General features: G+C 44.9%; 1 protein-coding gene across 1 annotated transcript in view; it reads right to left on the bottom strand.

The window, feature by feature from the left end:
* LOC132819201 (collagen alpha-1(XXIV) chain) overlaps positions 1 to 18226 on the bottom strand; it is a 429304-nt gene extending 411078 nt beyond the window's left edge. Inside the window, exon 1 of the mRNA XM_060830653.1 lies at positions 17848 to 18226. Within this exon, the coding sequence (XP_060686636.1) occupies positions 17848 to 17903 (56 nt within the window). The 5' untranslated portion in view covers positions 17904 to 18226. The remainder of the gene's footprint in view (positions 1 to 17847) is intronic.
* Between the last annotated feature and the right edge of the window lie 1096 nt (positions 18227 to 19322).

Genomic DNA, 19322 nt, shown 5'->3' on the forward strand with positions numbered 1-19322 from the left:
TCAGGATGAAGGGATACAGTTGCACAAATTACTAAAATTAGCAACACAGGAGAACACTGTCATTAAAAAGATCAAAGAACTGGCTTTCATTATCGAGGGACTGAACTACAGGGAAGAGGAGTCACCTTTCAAACCTTGATTAGATGAGACCAGGACCACACGCACCACGTTGGTGATGGAGTACCAGTAATGTCACTACAATAATAATACCGTCTAAGATAGGGAGGGCAGAGGTTCAAATCCTTTATTGGGAAGAGAAGGACAAGGGCAGCAGATACATGGGAACACTGTGCCCTGGAAGTTCCCCTCCAAGCCACTCACCATCCTGACTTAGAAATATATCGCCATTACTTCACTGTCACTGGGTCAAAATCCTGGATTCCTCCACAAGTAGCATTGTGGGTCTAATGACAGCACATAGACTGAGGTGGTTTAAGAAGGCAGCTCATCCCCACCTTCTCAAAGGGCAACTAGAGATGGGCAATAAATACCGGGCCTGTCCAGTGAAACCCGCGTCTCAGGAGTGAATGAATATTTTTAAAAATTGGCTCCAGTAATTGAGTTAATAATTGTGAATAGTCTCAGTTATGGTGATTGTGAAACTATCAACAATTGTTGTGAAAGCTCTTCTAAATGCGAGGTGCTGCATTTTAGGAAAGCAAATCTTAGCAGGACTTATACACTTAATGGTAAGGTCCTAGGGAGTGTTGCTGAACAAAGAGACCTTGGAGCGCAGGTTCATAGTTCCTTGAAAGTGGAGTTGCAGGTAGATAGGATAGTGAAGAAGGCATTTGGTATGCTTTCCTTTATTGGTCAGAGTATTGAGTACAGGAGTTGGGAGGTCATGCTGTGGCTGTACAGGACATTAATTAGGCCACTGTTGGAATATTGCATTAAATTCTGGTCTCCTTCCTATCGGAAAGATGTTGTGAAACTTGAAAGAGTTCAGAAACGATTTACAAGGATGTTGCCAGGGTTGGAGGATCTGAGCTACAGGGAGAGGCTGAACAGGCTGGGCTGTTTTCCTTGGAGCGTCGGAGACTGAGGGGTGACCTTATAGAGGTTTACAAAATTATGAGGGGTATGGATAGGATAAATTGGCAAAATATTTTCCCTGGGGTCAGGGAGTCCAGAACTAGAGGGCATAGGTTTAGGGTGAAGGGGAAAGATATAAAAGAGACCTAAGGGGCAACTTTTTCACGCAGAGGGTGGTGCGTGTGTGGAATGAGCTGCAGAGGAAGTGGTGGAGGCTGGTACAATTGCAACATTTAAGAGGCATTTGAATGGGTATATGAATAGGAAGTGTTTGGAGGGATATGGGCTGGGTGCTGGCAGGTGGGAGTAGATTGGGTTGGGAGATCTGGTTGGCATGGACGGGTTGGACCGAAGGGTCTGTTTCCGTGTTGTACATCTCTATGACTCTATGATTCTGGTTCACAAATGTCCTTGAGGGAAAGAAATCTACCATTCTTACCCGGTGTGGCCTACGGTGACCCAGGCCCACAGCAATGTGGTTATGGTGAGCAGGCAGGAAAGTAGAGTTGAGTCCATGAAAAAATCTGCCATGATCTTAGTGAGTAGTGGAGCAGGCCCAATGGGCCGGATGGCCTACATCTGCTCCTAGTTTTTATGTTCTTTTAGCTGCCGTCTGAAATTGCCAAACAGATCAGTCAGTTCAAGGGCAATTAAGGATAGGCAATAAATGCTGAACGTGCCAGTGACCCCTCCATCTCATGAGGTAATAATGAGAACATTTGCAGTCATGTGCACAGTTCTCAACTCTATATCTTAAGAAGGACATGGCATGGTAGCTCAGTGGTTAGCACTGCTGCCACACAGCACCAGGGACCTGGGTTCAATCCCAGCCTCTGGTGACTCTGTGTGGAGTTTGCACATTCTCCCTGTGTCCATGTGGGTTTCCTCCGGGTGCTCCAGTTTCCTCCCATAGTCTAAAGATGTGCAGGTCAGGTGAATTGGCCATGCTAAATTGCCCGTAGTATTCAGGGATGTGTAGGTTAAGTGCATTAGTCAGGGGAAGTGTAAAGTAATAGGATAGGGGAATGGACCTGGTTACTCTTCGGAGGGTATGTGTGGACTTGTTGAGCTAAATGACCTGCTTCCATACTGTAGGGATTTTATGACACTGAAGCACAGGCAATGTACAAAAGAGCACTAGCACAGAATCAGAACAATCAAAGGTTATTCTGATCAGGGAAGATTGCTCCAACTGGTAACCTTGCCTCTGGCAAACAAACGGCCAAGAAGAATTTAGAGAAGGCATTTCCATTTTTCCTTATTGATCTATAGGATGTGAGTGATGCTGCGAAACAACTGCATTTATTACCCATCTGTAATTGCCCGGAGGTCAGTTAAAGGTCAACCGCATTGCTGTTGGTCTGGAGTCACGTGTAGGTCAGACCGATTAAAGACAGCAGATTTCCTTCCTTATAGGGCATTAGTGAACCTGATGGGTTTTTAATGACAAAGGCTATTAATCACGATTGCCAGCCTTTTCTTCAAGATTCTGTTGAATTCAATTTTCCATAGAATTCCTATAGTGTAGAAGCAGGTCCTTAGGGCTATCGAGTCCACACTGACCCTCATAAAAGCATCCCAGCCAGACCAACCTCCAACCCTATCCCTGTAACCCTGTATTTCTCATGGCTAGCCCACCTACCCTGCATACTATGGGGCTATTTAGCATGGTCAATCCACCCAACCTGCACTTCTTTGGACTGAGAGAGGAAACTGGAGTATCCGGAGGAAACCTGTGCAGATGCGGGAAGAATATGCAAACTCCGCACTGTTACCTGAGTGTAAAATCAAACCCATGTCCCTAGTGCTGTGAGCCACCATGCCATTTTCACCATTTGCTATGGTGGGATTTGAACCAACGTCCTCAAAACATTAGCTTGGGGAGCTGAATTACTAGACCAATTAAATTTATTACTTAAAAATCATCACCACCTCAAGACCCCAGTGCGGCAAGACCAGAACTAGGGACCATTAACATAAGACAGTCACAAGTGAATCCAATTGGAAAATCATGAGAAGTGTCTTTACCCAGGGAATAAGGAGAATGTGGTCGAAACACTGAATTTGTCTCCAAAATTTATAGAATCATAGAATTTACAGTGCAGAAGGAGGCCATTCAACCCATCATATCTGTACTGACTTCAGTAAGAGCTACACAGGCTAGTCCCATTCTCAGTCACCTTCCACATTCATCCCTTTCAAATACCTATCCAACCTCCTATGGAACCTGCCTCCCTCACTCTCCCAGGCAGTGCATTCCAAATCCTAACAACTCTCTGAATAAAGATGTCTCTCCTCTTCTCACTCCTAGTTCTCTTGCTGACAATCTTGAAATTGTGACCCCCAGTTACTGACAAACCAACTGGTGTGGAAACAGATTATCCTTCTTTAAAATTCATCATAATTTTGAACACCTCAATAAGGTCACCTCTTAACCTTATCTGCTTCAAGAATAAAAAACCCAATCTCTCTAATCTTTCCTTGTATCTAAAAGCCCTCATTCCTGGGATCATTCTAGTAAATCTCCTTTGAACTCTCTCCAGGGCTTTAACATTCTTCCTTCAATAATTATACACAATACTCCAAATGTGTTCTGTTACTTTTTCCATATGTGAAAGTGTAAAATCAATTCCTTGATTTTATAGTCCATGTTTCTATTTATAAAAGCAAGGATCCAATAAGTCTTCTTAACAACTGTTTTAATTTGCCTTCAAGAGAATTCTTCAGAGAATCATGCTCATGAACCCAGAGGTCCCTCTGCTCCCATACTCCCCTTTAGTTTGTACCATTGTGGTCTGTATTGTCTCTCTGTGTTTCTTCTACCAAAATACATTACCTTGCATTTCTCTGCATAAAAATTCAACCAGGAGAAAGTGAGGACTGCAGATGCTGGAGATCAGAGCTGAAAATGTGTTGCTGGAAAAGCGCAGCAGGTCAGGCAGCATCCAAGGAGCAGGAGAATCGATGTTCCGGGCATGAGCCCTGAAGAAAGGCTCATGCCCGAAACGTCGATTCTCCTGCTCCTTGGATGCTGCCTGACCTGCTGCGCTTTTCCAGCATCACATTTTCAGCTAAAAGTTCAACTGCCAGGCATATGCCCATTTAGCCAACTCATCAATGTCCCTTTGAAGTCACCCAGCATCATCGTCACAGTTCACCATTCTCCCTGGCTGAGCATCATCTGCAAATTTAGAGATTTTACCCTCAACACCCATCTCCAAGGTTTGTGAAGGTTTGTAGCTCAGGTTGAGGTTTAGGGTGTAGGTTTGCTCGCTGAGCTGTAGGTTTGATATCCAGATGTTTCATTACATAGAACATAGAACATAGAAAAATACAGCGCAGTACAGGCCCTTCGGCCCTCAATGTTGTGCCGACCAAATCCTACCTAACCTACACTAGCCCAATAACTTCCAAATGCCTATCCAATGCCCGCTTAAGTGACCATAAAGAGGGAGAGTTCACCACTGCTACTGGCAGGGCATTCCATGAACTCACAACCCGCTGTGTAAAGAATCTACCCCTAACATCTGTCCTATACCTTCCACCCCTTAATTTAAAGCTGTGTCCCCTTGTAACAGCTGACTCCATTAGCGGTAAAAGGTTCTCAGTGTCTACCCTATCTAAACCTCTAATCATCTTGTACACCTCTATCAAATCTCCCCTAAACCTTCTTTTCTCCAATGAGAACAGCCCCAAGTGCCTCAGTCTTTCCTCATACGATTTTCCTACCATACCAGGCAACATCCTGGTAAACCTCCTCTGCACTCGTTCCAATGCCTCCACATCCTTCCTATAGTATGGCGACCAAAACTGCACACAATACTCCAGATGAGGCCGCACCAGAGTCTTATACAATTGCAACATGACCTCAGGACTCCGGAACTCAATTCCTCTGCCAATAAAGCCCAGTACACCATATGCCTTCCTCACAGCACTATTTACCTGGGTGGCAACTTTCAGAGATCTGTGTACATGGACACCAAGATCCCTCTGCTCATCCACACTACCAAGTAGCCTACCATTAGCCCAGTAATCCATCTTCTTGTTACTCCTACCAAAGTGAATGACTTCACACTTAGCTACATTGAATTCCATTTGCCACCTTTCTGCCCAGCTTTGCAACTTGTCTATATCCCGCTGTAACCTGCCACATCCTTCCTCACTATCCACAACTCCACCGACTTTTGTGTCATTATATGTTTGTCCTGGATGGGGTTCCTGGGGTTTACACGAACACGAACACCAGCTAGCCACAAAAAGACACGACCCTCTCTCCCTCATAGCCCTACACATGGATGAAAAAAAACACCATTTCGACTGGGACAACGCATCTATCCTGGGACAGGCTAAGCAAAGACATGCCAGAGAATTCCTAGAGGCCTGGCACTCCAACCACAACGCCATAAACAAACACATAGATCTAGATAGCATCTATCAACCCCTCAGAAAACGAACAGGAAATGACATCACCACAAACCCCAGGAACCCCATCCTGGACAAACATATAAATAGAAAGTAGGAGACAATAGCTTCGCTTCACTTGGAGGTCACCACTGATGATGTTACCTAGCCAGGTAATGAAACATCTAGATATCAAACCTACAGCTCAGCGAGCAAACCTACACGCCAAACCCATCTCCAAATCATTCATGTAAATTATAAAATGCAAGAATCCCTGCGGAACACCACTTTCAACTTGTCTTCAGTCTGAGAGATACACATCCTTCTCTACCCTCTGTTTCTTATCTTTTAGCCAAATTTTAATCCATGTGGCCAAGAACCCATCATCCCTAACATTTCTAATTTGATAACCACCCTGCAATGTGGTACCATATCAAATGCTTGCTGAAAGTCCAAATATATAACATCTACAACATTACCCTCATCCACTGCCTGTGTCAACTTGTCAAAGAACTCAATTAAATTTGGCAGACACGGCCTGCCTTTCACAAAACCACATTGACTGTCTAGCATTATTAGCGCCAAGTATCCAGTATTAAGGATTCCATCAGTTTTCAACAAATGTTTATGCTGCAATTGAATTCATGCCCTGACAAATAAATCCCTGTTTAAACAAAAAACAATTCCACACGTATCTTTGCATCTGCTCAGGGCAAGTAATATCGATCAACTCAGCATTAATTCAACAACCAATAAGGCATTCCTTGTTTACAGGATCTGTCAAGGTCTCAAACACCACAGAAAACTTCTACCCCATTAAATTATCTCAGAAGAATATTCACTCAATTATCCCTCTTCTGTCTGACTGTACTTTGTATCACATACCACAGCAAGACCATTCTTAAAGAGCTGCATACTGTTCTCAGCTTCCCATTACAAACAGGACACTGGAACATTGGGTGAACTGCATCAAAGATTATCCCGCTTGACAGCAAACTGCACAGTCACACCAATCCGGAGACAGATTGAGTTTTTCTATCCACTCATGAAACGTGAGCGCCACTGGCTGGGCCAACATTCATTACCCATTCCTAGTTACCCGTGAGAAGGTGGGGGTGAGCTGCCATCTTGAATCGCTGCTGTCGATAGACCCACAACACCCTTAAGGAGGGAATTTCAAGATTTTGACCCAGCAACAGTGAAGGAACGGTGATATATTTCCAAGTCAAGATATTGAGTGGCTTGGAGGGGAACTTTCAGGGGGTGATATTCGCATTTATCTGCTGCCCATGTCCTTCGAGGTGGAACCAGTGGTGCATTTGGAAGGTACTGTTTGAGGATCTTTGGTGAATTTCTGCAGTGTACCTTGTAGCTGGTACATTGTGTCCTCTATGGTCATGAGCATCGTGAACTCGTTTGTCAACGATATTTTTGTGTGATTGTGGGCGAGGCTTCCCGCCTGGCCCAAAGTGTTAGACCATCAGGTCCCGGGAGATCCAGACCTCCATGAGTCTGCTGCTGCCTAGGAAGCTTGCCAAGCACGCCTTGCCAAAGGGCACAAAGTCAGTGACAAAGTGCACCAGCTCCAAGTGAAACACCACATTACACAGAAAAAAAAACACACACATTTCTGCTACTGAGCATGGTGGAAGGAATGGATAGTTACAGAGTGTCTTTTTCATAGAAAGCATGTGTTGAGGGGTAACCTCATCTGCATCTTCAGAATTATGGAGTTGACAATGGAGACTTTATTACCACTTGGAAGGAAATTTAGAACTACGTACCATTAATTCAAGATGACCAATACTGAATTCAACAGGGAGTAGTGACTAACCAGAGCTGTCAGAGGGTCAGTGCTGAGGGGTAACCGCACTGTCAGAGGGTCAGTATTGGGGGAGTGCAGAACTGTTGGAGGGTCAGTGCTGAGAGAGAGCTGCACTGCCGAACAGTCAGTGCTGAGGGAGTGCCGCCACTGTCGGAGGGTGAGTGCTGAGGGAGTGTTGCACTGTTGGATGGGTCAGTGCTGAGGGAGCGCCGCACTGTCAGAGGGTCAATACTGGGGGAGTGCAGAACTGTCGGAGGGTGAGTGCTGAGGGAGTGTCGCACTGTCGGAGGGTGAGTGCTGAGGGAGTGTCACACTGTCAGAGGGTCAGTGATGAGGGAGTGCTGCACTGTCAGAGGGTCAGTGATGAGGGAGTGCTGCACTGTCAGAGGGTCAGTGCTGAGGGAGTGTTGCACTGTCAGAGGGTCAGTGCTGGGGGAGTGCTGCACTGTCAGAGGGTCAGTGCTGGGGGAGTGCTGCACTGTCAGAGAGTCAGTGCTGAGGGAATGCTGCACTGTCAGAGGGTCAGTGCTGGGGGAGTGCTGCACTGTCAGAGAGTCAGTGCTGAGGGAATGCTGCACTGTCAGAGGGTCAGTGCTGAGGGAGTGCTGCACTGTCAAAGATTTTCTGAGATTTTGTTTCAAACCCTGTCTTCTTGTTAGTTGCAATTGAAAATTCCGATGGCATTATTTTTGTGTCCTACCTTTGCCAATATAATTCCACAACCAAAAATACCCAAAACTGATTATAATCACAATGCAGTGGGAACTTGCTCCATTCAAATTGCCTGCTCCATTTCCTGATATTCTAAAAACAACAAACTTTAAAGTTAATTGTTTGAAACACACTTTGGGATATTGTGATGTTGGATAAAGAGCCTGGGAAATGCAGGTCTGCCTATGTTGTGATTGAAACATTGTGAATTCATGATAATGCAAAACCCATGAATTCTGAAAGCTGCAAAGCTCGCTCATATTGCAAAAACTGCATTCACAGCTGAAGAAATGGTGCTTGCCAAATGCAATGCAGATATAAGGCAGCACAAACTTCAAAACATTGTCTGTACAACCAAAAAAAAGTTATTTTTCATGCAACACATTGAGTCTGGCAAGTGTGAACCATGTGAAGAGAAACCTGTTCAAACTTATTTGTCTAATTCTTCATCTGTCAAATTTCAACTACAGAAAGTGTTACGTTTTTGTCTACATTTCAGAATCGTTCTGCTACATCTGGCAATGAGGGAATATAGCAATATTGACTCCAAACTAATACGAAATTTATAGAGGGATCAAATTGAATTACTAAATTGAATACAAGAGTAGGGAGGGAGGTTATGCTTCAGTGCATGTGAGACCACATTCAGTGTCACATGTACAGTCATGGTCTTGTTTAAGGAAGGATGAAAATGTATTGGAATCAATTCAGAGAGGGTTTGCTAGATTAATACCTGAAATATGAAGGTGGAAAGAGATGAATATAAAGAGAGGTGAACATGGAACATCCTGATCATGTGGGTACGGAGAGAATGTTTCCTCTTTTGGGAAAATCTAGAACTCAGAAACACTTTCAATATCAAGAGTCATTCATTTAATCCAGAGATGAAGTGTTTTTTTCAGAAGGACCAGAAAACGCCCTTCCTCAAAGTCAGAAGTCAAACTACGCCAGGTTATAGTCAACAGGTTTATATGAAATCACAAGCTTTTGGAATGTAGCGCCTTTGTGAAGGGACCATGCTTTGAAAGCTTGTGATTTTAAACAAACCTGTTGGACTATAACTTAGTGTCAAGTGACTTCCTACTTTGTCCACCCCTGCACAACACCAGCACCTCCATATCATCCTTTCCTCTAAAGACAGTGGAAGAGAGTTTGTAATAATTATGGCAGAAGTGGATAGATTTTTGGAAAGTAAGGAGGTGAAAGGTTTTTAGAAGTTTGAGATTACACTCAGATCAACCCTGATCCTATGGCAGGGTAGAGCAGGCTCGAGAGACTGAACGGCCTCCTTCTGCTCTTTATTTGTCTGTAACATCATTAACCAACTTAAAAAAAACAGATTCATTGGATGCAACAACCAGAACATTCCATGGTTACAAAATATGTACTAGAAATGCTAACCTTTCCTTATACTCATGTAGAACCAATTCACACCATCACAAAATCAAACAATTCTGTTCGTTTATCTGAATGTCTCTTTCCCTTTGGTCTTTTCAATATTAACCCCATGATAGCGACTTGCATCTCCGTAACGCCTGAAGGAAAACGTCCCATGGCACTTCACTGAGACAATTATCTAACAGGAGAAGGGAAAAACATGGTCAAGGTGGCAAGTTCTGGGGAGCAGTCTAAACAAGGAGAGAGAGGTTGAGAGGATAAGAGGATTAAGGAGGGAGGTCCAAAGTTAGGAGATCGAGCACCTAATGGTGCAGCCTCCAAAGATGGAACCATTAGAATTAGGAAGATACGCGAGAGGTCAGAACTGGGGGAATGTGGAGATTTCACAGAGTGGTAGTAGAGGAGGAGGTGACAGAAATTGGGAGGGTAGAGCAGGGCCAGGAAGGGACTTGAAAACAAGATGAGGAGAATTTGGAAGTTGAGACATTGCCTGACCAGAACAGGGGTCAGAGTGATTTATGTGATTTGCGGCAGAATTCTGGATGAGACAGGTGGAGCATGGTGCTACTCAGTGAGTGTCTCAGCAACATAATTTTAAAGGGAGTCTGAACCTAACTAAATGCAAACCATCAACCAATGGGGTGGGAGAGGAAGGCAGAGTAATGTCACTGGGCTCGACCCAGGCCAATACTCTGGTGAACATGGATCAAATCCCACCAAAGTGTTTATGGATAACGTGATGTAAGGGTATGTAACTATTTGGTAACTTTCTGAATTGGAGAGGGATTTTTCCATGTGGTTCCTTAGAAATGAAGTCAATAGAGCTGAGTGATTCACCTGTTCTCTGCAGAAAATTGAGTGAACTTGGCGAAGATAGCAAACAAGCAAAGATTTCAGAGAGACATGAGATGCAGCCTATGGCCCTGAACCAATGGGAAACCTTGCTTTGAAATGCTGGTGGTGTCCTAGCAACCCTTCTGGACTTGATCTCTACTTTCATAGAAACTGAGCAATCAGAAGGAAGAAAAACCCATGAGCTGTAAATCTCTCTCCCTCTCTGAGCAGAAAATTTTGCAATCCTGATAAAGTTTCCAAATATCATTATTTCATGCTACCTTATAAAACATGCAACATGCCCACATCCCAAAGACTCGGACCCGGTTTGATTTCAATTTCAACTGGGGGCCTTCCATCAGTCTGTTAGCTGTTAGCGATTCGATTTTGTTAACCAGAAATCCAGCAAACTATGAGGATTCATCAAAGTTTATCCTTTCTTTGGCCCAAAGGAGTATTTCTCTTTTACACTTTTGTCTTTTATTCAAACACTATCTCTGCAGAATGGGTTGTGTTTTGTGTAGTGTGAGTGTGTCTGCTTTTGAGATAAAGGGATAATTTCAGATTGTAATTTCCTTGTTTGGCACTTTTTTTTAAAAGAGTGAATATTCTTTTATAATAAGGGGACTATATTGAGTTCATTAAAGGAGCCTGGTGGAAGCATTTTGGATAATAATGCAAAAGGACTAGCATAAAGATTGAATTGAAACATTCATACTAATGGGATGAGTGGTGGCATATGGGCTTGCTTACAAACATAGTATTCCTCTTACAGTCACAACATGAGCTGATGGTGGAATTTAAATTCAGTGCTAAAACTGGAATTAAAAGGCTAGTCTGAAATCTATAAATGCAAGACTATAAATCTACTATTGACTGTTGTGAATTAAAAAAAAATCTCCTCACTCAGGCCTTTTGAAGAAAGAATCTGCCTCCAACAGTTGAGTTGAAAGTGATGGTTAAAAATGGGAGTACAATAGTTTCTGGTGGAAGAAGAAATTCCATTGAGTTGTACATATTAACATTCTGGGAGTTACCACTGATTAGAATCTCAACTAGACTCACCACATAAACACGGTGGCTACAAGAGCAGGTCAGAGACTAGAAAAACTGTGGTGAGTAATTCACCTCCTGGCTCCCCAAAGCCTGTCCACCATCTACAAGGCACAATCCAGGAGTGTGATGGAATACTCCCCACTTGCCTGGATGGGAGCAGCTCCAACAACACTCAAGAAGCTTGACTCCACCCAGAACAAAGCAGCCTGTTTGATTGGTACCACATCCAAAAACATCCACCAACTGCAGCAGTGTGAAATATCTACAAGATGTGCCGCAGAAATTCACCAAAGGATAACAGCATCTTCCAAACCCATAACCACTTCCATCTAGACAGACAAGGGCAGCAGATACATGGGAACATCAACCCCTGCAAGTTCCCAGCCAAGCTACTCACCATCCTGACTTGGAGATATACCGCTGTTCCTTCACTGTCATTGAGTCAAAATCCTGGAATTCCTTCCCTAAGAGCATTGTGGGTCTACCTACAGCACATGAACTGCAGCGGTTCAATAAGGCAGCTTACCCCCACCTTCTCAAGGGGCAACTAGAAAGGGCAATAAATGCCAGCCAATCCAGTGACGCTCATATCACGATTGAATTTAAAAAGTATACACATGTAAATGCACTTTTACAAACTCAGGACTTTACAATATAGATTGGGTAACGTGGCTTACAACTTATATACTGCAAGATCCCAGCAACAGCCAGGTGACAATTATCAATTAATCTGTGTTTTAGTCAGAAATCAGACAACACCACGTTACAGTCCAACAGGTTTATTTGAAATCACAAGCTTTCGGAGCACTGCTCCTTTGTCGAAGGTGTCATGTGACTTCTGACCTTATCCACTCTAATCCAACACTGGGACTTCCACATATGTGTTTTAGTGGTACTGGTTCAACAATAAATAACAACTGGGAACATCAAATAAACTTTGTTCTTCCTCAGATACAGAGACCATGTGGGACTGGGAAAGGAAAAGGGGTCTTGACTGAGTGCCTCATCCAAGAACTGGCAGATTTGACACATTCGCACCTCATTAGAATAGTGTGGTGCTGGAATAGCACAGCCAGTCAGGCAGCATCTGAGGAGCAGGACAGCTCATTCCTGATGAAGAGAATATGCTTGCAACGTCAACTCTCCTGCTCCTCAGATGCTGCTGACTGGCTGTGCTTTTCCAGCACCACACTTATCAATTCTGATCTCCAACATCTGCAGTCCTCATTTCCTCCTGCCACATCAGAACAACACTGGGACTGTCATCCTACATGGTGGCTCAGTGGTTAGCATTAGTGCCTCACAGTTCCAGGGACCTGGGTTCGATCCCACCCTCAGGCGACTGTCTGTGTGGAGTTGTTCTCCCTGTGTCTGCGTGGGTTTCCTCCAGGTGGTCCAGTTTCCTCCCACAGTCCAAAGATGTGCAGGTTCAGTAGATTAGCTCAGGGAAATGGGTTACAGGGAAAGGATGAGGTGGGTCTGAGTGGGATGCTCTTTGGAGGGTGTGTGTGGACTTGATGGGCCAAATGATCTGTTTCCACACTGTAGGAGTTCTATGATCCTATAATTAGGAAGTTCAAATCCTTGGTGTGGGTGTTTGAATGCAGAATGTTTGACAAATGTGAAAAAATAAGCAACTGAATGAAGGCTGTGTGAATGTCTATCAGATTCTAGCCAACATAATTTATGTTTGAAACATGCTTCACAGGATAAATCAAAACTGAGAAAGGCAGAGTGTTTACACAGCCCTCCTCTAGACCAATCAGACTGCTCGATTTCAGGATCCTCCCAAAATAATATTATGGTACAATATAAAAAGAATTGAATTCTGAAGGAGCAGCATATCAGACACAAAACCTTAATTCTATTTCTCATAAGACAAAGGAGCAGCAGCAGTCCATTCAGCCCAATAAGCCTGGCTGTCATTCAATGAGATCATGGCTGATCTGAAAATCCTGGACTCCACTTTCCTGCCTTTTTGGTATTACCCTCGATTCCCTTGGTGATTAAAAATCTGTCTGTCTCAGCCTTGAATATATTTAATGGCTAGCCTGGACAGTCCTCCGTGGGAAAGAATTCCAGAGATTCATTATCCTCTGAGAAGAAATTCCTCCTTATCTCAGTCTTAAATGGGTGACCCCTTATTCTGACGTTTTACCTTCTGGTGCTACCACAATACAAATCAACTTCTCCACATCTACCCGATCAAGTTCCCGAAGAATCTTGTATGTTTTTTTAAGGTCGCCTCTCATTCTTCTAAATTCCAATGAGTACAGGCCCATTCTACCCAACCTGCGATAAGACAGTCCCACCATACCCGGGATCAGCTCAGTGACACTTCTCTGGACTGCCTCCAATCTCAGTAAATGTCTTCTTGGATAAGAAACCCAAAATCATTCCCAGCTTTCTCCAGTCTTTCTCCAATTCAATAATATTCAGCTGTGGTCTGACTGGTGCCTTGCATATTTTTAGCAAGACTTCCCAATGTTTGTAGTCTAGTGTTCAAGGATGTGCAGGCTAGGTGGATTAGCCTTGGGATACACACAATTACAGGGATAGGTAAGGGAATGGGTCTGGGATGCTCTTCAGAGAGATGATGTGGACTCGATGGGTTGAATGGCCTGCTTCTATAGTGTAGATATTGTATGATTCCCTTTGAATAAAAAAACAACATTCCCTTTGCCTCAAGCAAAACCGATTATGGGAGAAACTCAGCAGGTCTGGCAGCATCTGTGGAGAAAGAAACAGAGTTAACGTTTTGAGTCCACTGACCCATCTTCAGACCATTTGCCCTCCCCATTTCCTGTTAAACGTGTTTTAAAGACCCCCAAATCCTTCTGTGCTCCAGCTTTCTCCAGTCTTTCTCCAATTCAATAATAGGCAAAAGTGAGGATTGCAGGTGCTGGAAACCAGAGTCTAGATCAGAGTGGTGCTGGAAAAGCACAGCAAGTCAGGCAGCATCCAAGGAGCTCCTTGGATGCTGCCTGATCTGCTGTGCTTTTCCAGCACCACTCTGATCCAATTCAATAATATTCAGCTCCTCTATTCTTCCTGCCAAAGTGCAAAACCTCAATTTCCTCACATTATAGCACATTCACTTTCCTCATCCATCAGTATACATGGCAAATAATTCTGGCCCCAGCACTGATCCCTGTGGCACTCCACTAGTTAGAGATTACTGTCCTGAAAATGCCCCTTTATCCACATTCTCTGTCTTCTATGAATTAGCTACACTTCCATCCACACTTTTATACTCTTCCCAACACAAGCTCTGATTAAGTTACCTTATGCGTGGTACCTTGTCAAATATCTTCTGAAAATCCAAATATATTACATCCACTCCATCCCGTTTTTCCCGCATGCTTATTACCTCATTAAAGAATTTCACCAAATTTGTCAAACACCATATCCCCTTCATGAAACTGTGCAAGGTCAGAAGTCACATGACACCAGGTTACAATCCGACAGGTTTATTTTAAATCACAAGCTTTTGGTGTGTAGCCCCTGGCCAGGTGAAGGACCTGACAAAAGAGCAGCGCTCCAAAAGCTTGTGATTTCAAATAAACCTGTGGGTCTCTAACCTGGTGTGGTGTATCTTCTGACTTTGTCCACCTCAATCGAACACTGGCACCTCCACATCATGAAACCATGCTGACCCTGCTTACTCATATTTTGCATTTCTAAATGCTCTGCTATTACAGACTTTAAAGTTCCCAACCGCAGACGTTAAGCTAACTGGTCTACAGTTTCCGGTTTGTTCTCTCCTTGTCTTTTGAAGTAAAGGTGTGATAATGGCGGTTTTCCAATCATCTGGGAGAAACGCATCACCAGAAAAAAGGTAGACAAATATTCATTTCTCTCCATTGATGCTGCCAGATCTGTTGAGTTTCCTCACCATGTTCTCTGTTTATTCCAGATTTCCAGCATCTGAGAACTTTAGCTTTTACAATGGCGTGTTTTCAGCTGCAGGAGATGCGGATTTCTGGTTTCCAAATACAGGCTTGCTGATTTACACACCCTGGAAATACCGTGTGTTTAATATTGGCAAAATCCAGACCTCTTTGAAACTAGAACATCGAATTTTCCGCGGTTGTGCAGTAATGACACATGGCCATGTTTACTAACAATAATAAGAGACCAAACACGTCAGTTTCAGTAAAAGTAGAGAGAGTGGTGATTAAGATCAGCGGCCATCCTGTGATGAGGAGAATACACCAGCAGTTGTAAACGTTAACACCGGCGCTGCGTTTTGATGTTGCCTTGGGGACATACACTCCTGATCCGATTTAACGAGAGGGACACAGAGACCTGAAGACTGGGCCTAACTCACCCCAAGTGTGTGAACATCAGCGGACCCCCACTCTCCAGCCAGATACAAATTAGCGGCCTACACACACAAACGCTGCCTGTCTTAAACCTGGTGTTGTGTGATTTTTAACTTTCTTAAACTGGAAGTGGCCACCGAGCCCGGGAATCTCTCCCCATTAATCCCGCAGGTAGTGAATGGATAAGTTACTGTCTCCCCGCTTCAGTGACATGAAGCAGGTGAGTCAGGGCTATCTCACCCTCATTCATGGATGCCCTAAGCTGTCCATGTATTCTGATTTATGTTGGAATCGCTGCTGGTGAATGTCACTAGTGAAGCCTTCTTCCTTAACCCTTCAGGAGCTGCAGCAGCATTTTCAGAAATCGTTTTGATTCTAACCATGTGTCAATTTAATGAGGTGTGTAGCTTGGGAATAATTTCTCAGACCAGTAAGCTGAAAGTGAGACTAGTTTAAAGAGTTAAAAAAAATCATTTCATGATCAACACGAGTGTAGGGAGTGTGGCTTCCAGGTTTCTGATTTACAACAGCAATCCATCACCGATGAACAATAAGAGGCATCTCAATATTTAACAGACACACGCAAAGGTATGGCTGAGAGAGGTGAATAGGAATGCATTGCCTGTGGGAACACATTTCATTTTCAAAAACTGGAAACGGAAAATTGCACAGCTCGAGCGAAGGGCAGAAGGGAGGGTAGAGATACAGTGGGCCGAATGGTCTCTTTCTATGTGGTGTGATTTTATGAATTGGTGTACACACATTCATTCACTCACACACCTATTCAAACACACTGCCACAGTCTACTGATTCACACACTCACAGACACACATTCAAGGCACACATCCAAACACACTCGCACACTCTGTACATCACACACACACGCAATGAACTCCACTCACACATACTCACACTCACTCATTTTGACAGACATACAGTGTCTCAGAGTCAGACACACACTATCAGTGTCTCACTCACTCGTACACGTACACGAGCTGTCAGAATTAGTTTACTGCATAAGGAGGCGATTCGGCCCATCTAAACCCTGACTAGGAAGTTAAAAATTACACAACACCAGGTTATAGTCCAGCAGGTTTATTTGGAAGCACTCGCTTTCGAAGCGCTGCCCCTTCATCAGGAAGGGTTTAGAGGGATGTGAGCCATATGCTGGCAGATGGATACCTGGTCGGCATGGACGGGTTGGACCGAAGGGTCAGTTTCCGTGCTGTCCATCTCTGACTCGGATGTGCCGGGACCTGGTCCCTCAGTGAGCACTGACTGCCCCTAACCCACCCGGTCACTGCTGCCTGTTCAGGGCACACTGGGAGCGGATCTGATGGGATCTCCTGCAGCATCACCGGTGCTCAGCAGCTGGGACATCTGCCCGGATCTAACAACAAGATCCTGCCGATTACCGGCGGCTGCCTTTAGATGTTCCCCAACCCCCTCCTAAAGCGGAAAAAAAGGCAAGGTGGAAAAACTCCCTGGGGAGGGGGCAATCCTGCTGTGCACCTTGAGGGCAACAGCTGGCAAGAAATTCCCAAATCCGGGAAGGGATTGGTCCTTTTCCACCCCCCGGGGAGGGGGAAGGGGGTGGAGGGAGGATCTGACAAGTACAGGCATCGCCTGGGCTTACAGACCTGGGCTGCACTGGAATTAGGTGCAATTATTACAAACAAAAACCAAACACCAAACACTCTCTCTCTCTCTCTCTCTGCATGGGAAACCACACCGGTCCGGGTTGGATTGGGAAAGATCCTGCTGGGATCAATGTTTCCAATCCCGCCGCCGCCTCTCTCTGTGGGAGGGGGGGGGGATTAATCCCTAGGCATTTACCCCCTGCCCCTCAGGCTGCTCTGAGCTGCCATGGTCCACTCACTGTCTGATGTCCAGTGTCTGTCCCCCGCCTGCCCTAGTGCTTTACAGGGCAGGCTGTTCGGCCAGGCGGGTTCCTACTATCCCCTCTGCCCTGCTAATGCCAGTCTCCAGCTCAGCTTCCAATGTACAGAAGTTTGGCTCCCCATCCCGTCCTCCCAAAACCTTCAGTTCAGATGCCCTTCCAGCAGCTGGAACTCGGCCCATAAGCACCTTACTACCTATCCCCCCCCTCCCCCCACCCCCAGTGAGACAACCCGGGGCTCTTCAAAACGAAAGGAAACAGGAGTCTTTGCTGAGAGACTGTGCAGGAACATGTTTCAATCCTGGGTCTCCCTTACACCGCTCCGGCTCCCACTTGGCTCCACCAGTTCGGACTTTACTTACGGTTTGCCGGCGGGAGAGATGAATCCACGGCGTGTCCTTTGGGCTCCTAAATGCATTTGTATGCATTTGTCCCGGCAGCGTAATCCGAAGCGAAAACAAAACTCGACAGCGGCGCTGATTCATCTGCAGTTTGCAAAGTCGACCCGAGCGACCCCCGAATTCCCTCAGACCTGCTACACCGTCTGCATGATGTCCAACCAGGGGGGGTAGGGGGGAGCCAGGAACCTCTCTCTCTCTCTCTGACACACACAGTTCTCCTTCTCTCTGTCAGACCTGACTCGAGTTCTGTCCTACACAGCAGAGTTGCTGGCTCATTGCTAACGTGGGTGTCAGGAGCCCTCCCCCGCACATGCTCTTGTTCCCCAGTGCAGTATTAACCTCCTCCTCCAAGGCATCAGCCGCTTCTGTAATCGGGGGGTGGGTACAGACAGTGGGGACGGTGTTAAATTTCATCAACCACCGACTGACATCACAGCCCCGGCGCTTATCTACTGAATGGCAGAATTGCAGTCAATGAAGAGACAGATACAGACACACCAGAGTCCCGGGCTAACACAAAGAGAAGGTGATTGTCAACAGGCAGAGCAGATTCCCCACTGGGCCAGTCCCATTCACAGCGGGTTGGGGGCGGGCTGGTGGGCTGGGGAGAAATAAAATGAAGCGAGGGTTTAATTAGGATTTTTTTAAAAATCTGGAAGGGCTTTGCTGGAGTAACAAACAAAGACATTGCTGGATAAACTCAACAGGTCCGGCATCATCTGTGGAAAGAAATCAAAGTTAACGATTCGGGTCCAGTGACCCTTCCTGAAGGAGTTGGTATCAGACCTGTTGAACTTTTCTAGCAGTTTCTGATTTACAGATCCACGCTTCCTTTCGGCTTTTCCTCTGCTAGAGTTCTTCAGGAGAATGTGAATTAGTAGCACAAAGTTAAAAATCACACAACACCAGATTATAGTCCAACAGGTTTATTTGGAAGCACTAGCTTTCAGAGCACCGCTCCTTCCTCAGGTAACTGTGGGGCGGCATCATAAGACACAGAATTTACAGCAAAAGATTACAGCCTCATACAGCTGATACCGTATATTGAGGAAACCTGGATTGCTGTTAAGTCTTTCATCTTTTAGAAGGGGTTGCAGGTTTCCGTTCATTAATATGTAAATCCCAGGACTTCTTATAAGTCACTTTCTCAAGATAAATTACAGTTTAATAAAAAAAAGTGACATCTCAGCTCAGACAATGTATTAAAGGTGTGAGGTTAGAGTCTGTCTGTACCCCAAACTTGAGTCAGACTGGTTCTATTTCCAAAGTAGGAGTTTATAAAATGTTACACGGATTGACTGCCTGCAGGTTGTGTGCTTTTTGAGCAAAAATAGAATGCTTCTGCAAATGCAACTTCACCCCCAGAGACTTATACGTGTCCGTGCATGCATGAGAGAGAGAGTGAGTGTGTGCATGTGACTGCAAGTGAGAGAGTG

Source organism: Hemiscyllium ocellatum, chromosome 9 (genome assembly GCF_020745735.1).
Source record: "Hemiscyllium ocellatum isolate sHemOce1 chromosome 9, sHemOce1.pat.X.cur, whole genome shotgun sequence".
In the NCBI taxonomy this organism is placed as follows: Eukaryota; Metazoa; Chordata; class Chondrichthyes; order Orectolobiformes; family Hemiscylliidae; genus Hemiscyllium; species Hemiscyllium ocellatum.